The sequence below is a fragment of the Dreissena polymorpha genome, chromosome 4 (genome assembly GCF_020536995.1).
Source record: "Dreissena polymorpha isolate Duluth1 chromosome 4, UMN_Dpol_1.0, whole genome shotgun sequence".
Lineage (NCBI taxonomy): Eukaryota > Metazoa > Mollusca > Bivalvia > Myida > Dreissenidae > Dreissena > Dreissena polymorpha.
The window spans coordinates 12,707,116-12,717,791 of record NC_068358.1 but is presented as its reverse complement, the minus strand read 5'-3'; the positions used below and the strand labels follow the sequence as shown (position 1 = coordinate 12,717,791).

The window sequence follows — 10,676 nt, the reverse complement described above, 5'->3', positions numbered from 1 at the left end:
TTTAACAGTATTCATTTATTATGATGGTGATTGCAAATTGTCTTTATATTCAGTTCTCACTACCATTTTCATCATACTTTCTATGCTTTCAGAACGTCCAAAGAGGCCATGTTTTTATTTTGTTTAAGTTATCTCTATGAAATAAATAGGATGATAAATTGTGCACACAAAGCTCGACCCGTGCGTAATGACAGAAACTTCATAAATGTGAATGGCGTGTGTTCATTTTAAACTTGCGATTAATTTTGAAAAATGAATTGCGTCTTAAATTATGCAATAGCAAACAACTTTAGCGCCTTCAGCGCTTTGATTAAGACAGCCATCAGTAATGATTTAACAGAATTAATTGCAGCAAACAAATATAATCATTTGATTTAGTGGATACTTCCTTGTGGTAATATGTTACTGATCATTTGTGATAATTACTAAAGCTTTGAGTTGTCAATTATCTCTGGTTAGTCTACTGAGTAGACTTCAACACTGGGGCTGAATTTATGTTTCAAAGACCAGCTATTTATTAAGTTTTCTTGTCGGGTTTGTTTACTACCGGTTCTTTCATTCTGTTTGTAATGTTTGTGCAACATGTATCACGCTTTTAAATATTAAGGCGTGTGTACTGAACCGACCAAACAAAGTTTAATACTACGGCTGATTTATGGTGGGTCGTATCGTATTGTTTTCCTAGCGTGGCTATGACTATGCGAAATCTGGACACATATCGTTCGTAATACAGTCTGACATCGTCTTGCTCAAGAAACAAACATTACTGAATTTAATGCATATTAGATAAGTGTCATTTAGTCATTATTTATAAATAAATTGGTTAATCTATTATTATTATTATTTACTGTTAGTTTGGATTCACGATCGTCGATATATATATAGATGTCCTCAATCCAATTCGATATGAAACACAACAACAAAACACGTCTAAGTAATGAAGCACTCACTCAGTGACATAAACAACTATAAATGAATACCATTCATTAACCTTAAATTATAAGGATTCAATCTGTTTTTGTATGTAAGTAAAATAATGACCTCAGCTTTTCAAATCGGAAAAAAGAAAACAATTGTTTTCGTATAAATGGCTTCGTAAATTACCATATATTCTATGTCATCAGCTATACTGTACAATAGGTCCATGACATAATCTAGAGGTATCATTTTTCCATAACTAAACTTTATCATACCAATTTAAAAGTTTTAAAAAGCCAACGCCTTTGGTGTCATTCGAGCTGTCTGTTTATACACAAAGTCTTTGTCATTATAAACAATACGTACGCTAAAGTTTAGTAATGAGTGTAAATAAATCAAAGTATTTGCTAATAAACGAGACAAAACCTTGATATATTTAAATCAATGTAATTCTGTTCAAGATCATGTTGACAACAAACAAAGCAGTCACATTTAACACGCAGAACACCACTAAATGATACTATTTACGGAAACTTAAGTTACATTTAAAACCGGTATTTGCAAAGCCTTGTCCTGCAAGTCATAAACGAACAAGAGAAAATTACCAAATAAGGGCGAACAAATGTTCATACGTGAATGCATGTTAAAGCACCAACGACATAATTATACGACGTAGAATAAAATTCTCAAGTAATACATACACACTTTTTCTAAGACATACTTGTACGAAGAATTTTCGTCTGCAACTATTCTAACAGGAGAACAATGACTTTCCGCTGTATAAAATATTGCATACATGTATTTAAATGCTATTTGAAAGCACACCATCGTCAATGTTGATCATGAATTTGAACGTTATACCCATTTAAATTATAAATTTGTTCTTCACAAAATGACAAAAAGAGACAGCTTGATACACATGAAAGTGAAATGTCGTATGCTGTTCGTGTCACCAAAGCAGAGGCATTTATTAGCCTCACAATTAAATCTGTTAAGCATATCGTGTGATAATATAACGTATTTAATACCATAGCAGTCTTATTTAATAAAACAACAAACACAATAAATGTACATATAATATACATGTAATAATAAAAGACATACATCTTTCTTGAGAACAAAACTCGAAGTATTTGTAATGTTGTTACATTTTAATAGCTTACAAAAATTAATGGATTGCGCTGCAAAACTAAGAAACACCTGGTTAACTTTGCAAACAACATAAACAAAATCCCCTGAATCAATGTACGTTAAAGTGATAAAGTATGTTTTACAAAATCACCAGATGTATATGTAAAACCATGATTTGGAAGTCTCACACTTTCGAAGTAGTTTGTTTGGTTCTGTCTGGTAACTTATTTTATTCAACAACGTTCGAAATGTTTTCAAAACAATTATATTTATCCATCTATTTTTCCGTATTTTTTCACAGCACTTTGAACGAACACGTTTTTAGCCTGTATGTCAAAACATTGTTTGTGATCTTCTGTCTTGTTCATAATGTCTGTTGTTTTAATTATTTGAGGGTGTTTAGCCGCAGATGTCAGGCGTTGACTTCCAACCAGTGACGAAGCCGATTCCGATCGCAACGACTGTTGCTGAAAAGGAACCTTATGATTTTCGTTATGCGTGAAAATCCTTGCTGAACGTCGTCTTTCAACTCGTTTCCTTTGAACTCTTTCCATTGTATCGACAGGTTCCTTTATCGAAATCACATCTTCTTCTGTTGAAAGTTCACTGTTACCTTGAATATCACTGCTTCCAGAGGATTGAGAGCTCGGTGAAGAAATGCTAGAGTCTGAGAACGTATTTGTAGGATCAGCATTAGGAATATGAAGTGTTCTTTGAAATAGCCCTGACTTTACCTTTGATGGTTGTGTTATTGTCTTATTGTTCGATACATGTTGCAGCTCTTTGTCTCTCTCACAGTACCGTGTTCGACCAGTTAGACTGTTTGAAAACGAAGCACATTGGTCTGTGCTCATTGCAAAACTTTTGACACATGATACTGGATGTAGCGATTTTGAACAGAGGTCACTGCATTTGCAGACAAGCAAATCATTGGAAGCCCCATTCAGACTCGATATAGAACAATATATTGCCTTATAATCAGATAATTCTGCCTCTTTACCGCTAGCAATAAGACTACCGAAAGATACTTTAAATGCACAGTTACCTATTTGTATACTTTGGGATTGTTTGCATTCTTCAAAAATAGAATCCCAAAGTGTTTCCTGAGAACCAGTCTTAATATGAGTATCAATTATGTTCAAATAAAGTTCATCCGACAAAATCCCAACACTTTTTAATTGATCTGCAACTTTTGTTACGCAGGTGACCAAACTCATCCGACATCGAAGACATCTATATTTGGTCTTATTTAGGTCTTCGTCGCAGAATTCGTTAAAAGTTTCCAATATCATCTGTTTTAATTTTTGATCTAGATTATTATGTACCCATTGGTACATTGTACCAAAGTCTTTTCTCCTAAGAATCATTAGAAATTTCCTTAAGTTGTTATTTCGTCTTTGTCGTTTCTTTTGAATGAATGTTATTTCCTCAGCGCTCAGCCAATCAGGTAGGGGTATTCTCTTGTGCGCGGTGGTGTTTTCTATTATGTCCGTGAGATGACGTTGAATAGACTTCGACAAGCATACCGTTCTAAATGCTTCGTGTTTCTCTTTTTCATCTTTAATCGAAGAAAACGTAAGATGATATTTTGTTTATAAAACAAATATTATTTACGATAATTTTAGAATGAGAAGCCATACAGATCCATATTTTCAAACAATCAGCAAGATCCACGAAGCTTTAGCTTTCGAATGTGCTTTCCATTAAAGTGCGATGCGCACTTTAAAAAAATGCTTTGTATTGTTTAAATGCGACAAATAAGTCGTTGCATGTGTTTTAAAATCAATTGACAATAATTCGTAAATTAGTAATTAGCTTATAAAGATTCGACTTTTCAACATTGGTTTGAATACAGAAAAACAATAAATACTTAAATAAATGACGTTCTTATAAAAATACAGTAAAAGTATATTATTTTACACAATAACGATCATATTAGATAATTGAAGAACATACCTTTAAGGAGCGGATCCGAAACACTTGTTCTGCTGGCGATCTTTTTTCTTGTAGGTCTTTCACTGAATGAATGCGACTTTGTCAGATTTGTTTTCTGCTTTACATGAGCGACGCTCATTTTGCTCATTTCTGCTCGAACTTTATTAATAAAGTTGTCCATCACAGCTTGTTGTGCTTTCTTCGTTTCTGATTTGCAGCACTCAGATGTATTTGTTTTGTCAGCATTGTTATCGAAAGATGTGTCGTCATTGACCCTAATTACTGCTAGAAGTGATCTTATCTCTACGTCTTGTTCTCTTTGTCTATCACTTACACGTTTAAATTCTGTCTTCAAGGATTCCAGAAGGTTACAAATCTTATCTAAAGTCGTTAAGTGTTCCGCCATAATTGTTCATATATCTTATGTAATGTGTGTTAATATATATTTTAATAGTTTCCTTTTTTCTGGATTATTTTTGTGTGTATATGAAAAGACAAGTTATTCAAATATATTAGTCAAATTGTATATGATTTAACTTAAATAGCTGTTAAGAATATGAACTTATTAGTTATTTGTCATTTAGTAAACGATAACACGTTTAATGAAAATATATATCCGATCATTGTATGCTGTCTGTTATATTCGTATTGAAAAGTAAATTTGACGAACACCTGTTGAGTTCCAAATATGAAAACGGCGATATATATGACATTCAATGCTAGTAGTTTTTTAGTCCTTTTAACACGTATTCTGTTTACTGATTGAACGTTTAATATAAAAGCAGGTTCCTAAATAGTAACACAACGGTAACTCCGCGTTTCTTTGCATTCCACAGCTCATTGATATCTGTATGCTTTGTGAAACATGATAGTGATCATTACCGTGTACGGGGACACAACGTAATTAAATATAGTGCGTGTCATTTTAAAATACCTCCAACATGGGTATATTGTTCTTTTAAAATATTGATTAAGTAAATATATATTTAAACAACGGTTATTTTATGTCTGAGCTTGATTGTCACGCATTCAAGAACAATTCAACACACGAACAAATAAACGAACCAGTACGTCGAATCTTTTAATCGTCCATTTTTACATAGACTGGATGAACGGTCGTTTAATTAAAACTGTTAATCATATGAATCTTTGAACAAATAATAAGATATCGTTTAACTGATTATAAATGAGACACTTTTTATGTATTGTTAATGTCATATTTTACGTCAATTACACTTACAGCACATGTAGTATAAGGTATCAGATAGCATTTTTGTCATCCATATATTCCCCATTTCTAATTTGTATGTAGTTTATTTTGTACTGGTTAATGTGTTTGTTGACATTTTATCTCTGTATTAGAAATACTTTTCGTTTAAGAGACACAAGATTAAAATGTGAATGGGTTGTTAAAATGACCATAACGACTTGGCCGAACTTACCCAGTTGAGCAAGTTCACGTGCTGATTAGGACACACGGACGGACATGAGCAAATAGTAAGATATATGTCCTTTCTGAAAGTGTGGACTTACACAATTAATGTCTTGTGCTGGTGAAAATTTAAATGGAAATACATCACCATTTTAGTGGATGGTTACGTTTTGTATAGTCGAAGAATAAAAAGTTCTTTATTACAGGAAATTCGCTTACTCTTCACCGTAATATACTTCATATCATTTTAACAGCAAGCCATATGCGGTTTCATATTGTTTATATGATCATACATATTACAGAGTTGTATGTAATTTTGTCAATTTCCTTTAAAGTTTATCGTCGACTTACTAGGATTATTTAACGAGCGTTACTTAAGACAATTCTTCGTTTATTAGTTTCGCATCTAGTTCAGTCTTGCGGTTATTTCATCCCGTGTTTTTAAATATTGTATACACTTCTTAAATACCCCGTTGAAGATTATATTCATATCTTGAAATATAATGTATAGTAATTACATTGTATTAAATATACTCGTTTAGGTAATCAATTCTTTGAACAATACTTCCAATGCCATGGGTATGCAATAATTGTCCTATAAAGCGCAACACTCGTGATTTCAGACCATACCTCTATATAATCTTACTAACAATAGTTGGCCATGTTTTCGAGAAATTGTTGAGCTCTTGTAATGATTATGGTTTGCAACCAAGTGTCATATCCTTTATGCGTTTATCGTTTAAATATCAGTCTCAAGAAGATATTTAAACCTCGAATCTATTCCGAGATCCTCAGTCCAACGTTAACAATATAATTAACGTACATTTGTTTGGAGTGACGAAAATATTACGTTTGGGATTCCAAAATTGTTTTAATGAAAATGGAATTTCAAATGACCTGTATCTAAATATAGATATGTGCATGTTTGTATCACAGTTAAATAAACGCAGAGTATTCTCTTTACGGTATAAACAAGTTTTACTTTCACACAAACCACGTAGCAGAGTACACAACACACAATATGACACCAAAAGACAATTATAAACAAGTACTACGCAATGGTTTTCTTTGCTGTAAAAATGTATACTCAACAATCTGAAATGAACTAAATTAAAAAGAAGCTTCTGTATCTTGATCTCTGTTACGCACAAGGACATTGACGCCGTCCTAGATCTCAAGGAAGACGTGTCGAATTTTGCTGATCGTCGTCCTCGCAGTAGTTTTTTTAAATACTATTTTCAACACATCTATTCCTTACTTGATCAGAAATAAATGTCCATAAGAGAATTGGGTGAATCTTAATTATAAAAAAAAACATTACATTTAATGTGCATAACATATAAGTATTATATGTCCTCACATAAATATTACATGTGCTCGTCCCGACTGTCGGGAGCTTTAGATCTCAACCAAATTCACAAAATTCTACCCAAGAAACGGTCTTGATACCTTTTCATTAAGACTTCAGCTTTGGATGCAATCGAGCTAAAATAAATGGGTTTAACATCACAAACTACATTTCTCGAGACGTCTTGACCTATATGCTATGAAATGTCAAGCTGTTTGTACATTTATCTTTCTACAGGAGAATAATTAAAATAAACGTTGTCATGGCTTGGCTTCTTATTCAGTTAAAATTATGCATTATATATAATAACAGCAGTCGATTATTAACATTTGTTTATCAACTCCAACCCCCCACCCCCCTATGTTGTCACGTCAGGTAGCTGGTATTGGTACGACTACTTCCCTTCTAATATAATCTGGGATTTTGGAACACTAAATAAGCAAATTACTAGTTAAAATATTCATTTTAAAATGTGTTGTCAAAATAATAACAAAGCATTCAAAAACAACAGAACGTTTAATGAAATGAGTATTTATTCATGCAAAACGTCCCTTGATATAAATGGATTGCATCCTTTTTGAGCACTCTTAATTGATCTTAAGTAACATGTTACATTACTTATGATTCGTGAGAATATCAAACGTTCATGGAATTATATGCAAACTAAACTATAAACTAAACAAAGCTTGTCGCATAGAATCATTGGTTATTCCCGCAAAACTGTAAATTCATTGTATTTTGTCAATGGCGTAAATGTTGCCTTTTTAAGTTGAGTGCTACAAAATAAAACGATATGTAAAAGCGATCAGAGTACCATACTGGTATATTGTGTACATTTTAAACTGCGATTCACATACACACATCATATCATTTATGTATGTCATTCATTAATATACATTTTCAGTTTTTCAGTTATCATTACATTGTACCCAGCAAGTACTTTAACAGGGATACTGTTCACTGAATAATTTTCTTAAAATATCATAACGACATCGGAATCATTATAGATCTTTTAAACACACAAAAGTACATAAAGCACAATCGACTTATCCCTCTATTGTATACCAATGATGTTCGCCAATTAAATAACCGATCATTTTAATTACAATGTATATGTATGTTGGCTTTAAAATAGCGGTGCAATGTTAATACTAAACCCCATTTAGTTACATGTTCTTCAAAATCTCTTATTGCTGCACAGATTTCCGACTATTCATTTGATGAATCACTATCATTGACATGAACCACAGAACTGCCAACGTACACGCTTTTAGCGTTATTTATTTCCAAAAATTGTCTGCGGTCTTCCGCTTTGGCTATTATTCTTGTTTTGGATACGCGCTGATTACAGTGATTACTCGTACTTGCGGAAGAAGGCTTTCCTAAGCTCATTACAGGCATTAATCGTAACGACGCGTTCCTTATCACGTCAGCATGGTTCCCATTATGTGTTGACGTCATGTGTCTGTCCTTTCTTTTCGCTCGTCTGTTGTTAAAAGCCGAACAGTGCACATCTGAAGTGTTTTTCGACTTTCCAATATCCTCTTCAGACATATCAACGCTTCCGTTGTAGACACTGCTTCCAGTCGACATTGAACATTCTGAGGAAATACTTGATTCCGACTGAGGTGACATTAGTGTTAAATCTGATATTTTTGAATCATGTTTTTAGCAGGTGTTTGATTTCCTAGTTTTTCTGACACCACCAATGGCTCAGGTACCGTTGTTTCTTTCAAAAAAGTATGTGAAGAGCCAGACGCGTGCGATGTTTGGTTTGAACTGTGAGACAGATTACTTGTCGTGTAAAGCTTGACACATGATACAGGGTGAAATGCTGATGAGCATAGTTTTTGACATTGGCATAATAGTAGGTCTTTGGAATCGGAATTAAGCTTTGAAATGTCATCATATATAGCTTCGTAATCTCTCTTTACTTTACCCGTACTTTTGTCAATTAGGTTATAGAAAACAGCCAAGAAGGCACAATGCACTCTTTTGTGACTCTGTGAGCATGCACATTCTTCAAAGACATTATTCCAAACTATTTTTTGAGCCCCTACCTTGAGATCGGTATCTATGACCTTTAAATATAGTTCATCCGATAAAATTTCTGCACTTTTCAATGCGTCTGCCACATGGCTAACGCATGTGACTAGGGTTATTCTACAGCGTAGACATCTAAATTTGCTTGTATTGAGTTCCTCATCACGGAATTCATCATAGGTGTTTTGTATCATCTGTTGAACACCTTCGTCCAAATTACTTCTAACCCATCTAGTCATTGTCACGAAATCTTTCTTCACAAGCACCGTTAATAGCTTCCTTAAATTGTTGTTTTTCCTTATACTTCTGCTTTGAATAAAGGAAATCTCCTCATCGCTCAGTCCTTCGGGTATTGGAATGCGCTTGTGTGGTTTGGTTCTGTCCACTATGTCAGGCAGGTTACACTGTATTGCTTTCGACAAGCATTCTCTTCTAAACGCTTCGTGCTGTTCAATTTGAGCTTCAAATAAAAAATAACTTGAAGTTTATTTTTGTATTTTATGACTTTATGGACTTTTTTATTGACTGAACGCTCTTACTATTTAATTACTAGAACAATTTCGTTAACTTTAACATCACAGGGGTAATCACGCGATAGTCAAGTAGGCGACGTCCATTCCGAGGAAGGTGTGTTTTGCCATTTAATACACTTTATTACGTGTATTGATTTTTTAATGCCGCTCACATTCCAGCCATATTAGCAAGAAATTAACTAACGTTTATTTCGTATTAATATTCGCTCTATATCTCGACTTTACTCGTTGCGAAATTTCTGTGCGGGATTACCTAATTACAGCTCCACTTAGAAAATTGTGAGTTAAAAGTTGTAAAGTCGAGCTATAAACCGAATGTTAACACGAAATAAACATTAATCACTTTTAAAATGACATGGCTGGAAAGTAAGCGTCACTTAAAAATTAAATAAAATTAATAATTGGTATAAAACGGCGGAAAATAACTGTCTCGGCATGGGCGTCGCAATCTTTCCTATCATGTGATTACCTCCTCTGAACATGTTCTTATATTTAATAACAAAATGTAGAATAAACGATACAAATTTCACTTCCATCGTTTTTTTCGGGGATTCAATAATTGTACAGTTTGTCTGCTGACGTTTAATATATTAATCAAACAAGTGAAGCTGTCCTTTTAATCAAATTCACTAAATTGATTCATATCAATCAAAATTAAAATTCAAAGAATTACGATGCGTTTATTCCAATATTTTTAGACTCAATTCTTATACAATATTACTACATCGGCAATTAGTATTATGCCTTAAGTAGCAGACTACATGATTCGCATTCCTCTCCGGATAGTATTTGTTGAGTTTAATTATTTATATTTTTATATATAGTCTGAATGTTATATTGAAATGTAAAAAGAACCTTTCAGCAATGGATCCGACACGCTCGTCCTCTGTAGCCTGCTGTACTTTATCGTAGGTTGAACACTGAATGAATGCGCCTTCGTTACACTTGTCTTTTTCATCTCTGTGTTATCCATGTGGCTGCTAGAGTAGTCTTGAAAAGTCTGTCTACATCGAAAGTCACTTGTATATTTCTTTATCACATAAATTGACCCCCCCCCCTTAATATTTCAGTCCCCTTAAAATTGAATATCAAATCACAGTGTTCACAATAAGATGTACACGTGTATGTCCCTTCGATGCGAGCTTAAAAAAGTTTAAATATCAAGATGGTTTACCGCATAGTTAAGCATGGTTTGCAATCATGACATTCAAATACAACGATTATTTCATGGGTATCATATATTTGGGATTCCAATATTCATTCTTTTGTTAACGGTATTCGCTTCCGATATTTGTCGTGTAATTTAACTCTCTCAATTCAAGATAAGAACTTCAGT

At 33.4% G+C, this 10,676-nt stretch overlaps 2 protein-coding genes across 2 annotated transcripts; both read right to left on the bottom strand.

Moving 5' to 3' along the window:
* Positions 1-1,541: 1,541 nt before the first annotated feature.
* Positions 1,542-4,400, bottom strand: LOC127879458 (uncharacterized). Its single transcript, XM_052426309.1, has 2 exons — positions 4,006-4,400; positions 1,542-3,607 (listed from the first exon to the last, which is right to left on the bottom strand). The coding sequence occupies exons 1-2, from the start codon at positions 4,388-4,390 to the stop codon at positions 2,319-2,321; spliced, it is 1,674 nt and encodes a 557-aa protein (XP_052282269.1). The 5' UTR covers positions 4,391-4,400; the 3' UTR covers positions 1,542-2,318.
* A 2,896-nt stretch (positions 4,401-7,296) lies between these two features.
* On the bottom strand, positions 7,297-10,424 carry LOC127879373 (uncharacterized). The gene is made up of 2 exons (XM_052426151.1): positions 10,196-10,424; positions 7,297-9,267 (listed from the first exon to the last, which is right to left on the bottom strand). Exons 1-2 carry the CDS (start codon positions 10,311-10,313, stop codon positions 8,405-8,407), a joined length of 981 nt encoding a protein of 326 aa, XP_052282111.1. The 5' UTR covers positions 10,314-10,424; the 3' UTR covers positions 7,297-8,404.
* Positions 10,425-10,676: the final 252 nt, after the last annotated feature.

Coding starts and splice junctions, on each gene's coding strand:
- LOC127879458 (XM_052426309.1), bottom strand. CDS start 4,390: ATGGCGGAACACTTAACGACTTTAGATAAGATTTGTAACCTTCTGGAA. Junction 3,608..4,005: donor TTCGGATCCGCTCCTTAAAG/GTATGTTCTTCA, acceptor CTTCGATTAAAG/ATGAAAAAGAGAAACACGAA.
- LOC127879373 (XM_052426151.1), bottom strand. CDS start 10,313: ATGGATAACACAGAGATGAAAAAGACAAGTGTAACGAAGGCGCATTCA. Junction 9,268..10,195: donor GTCGGATCCATTGCTGAAAG/GTTCTTTTTACA, acceptor TTTTATTTGAAG/CTCAAATTGAACAGCACGAA.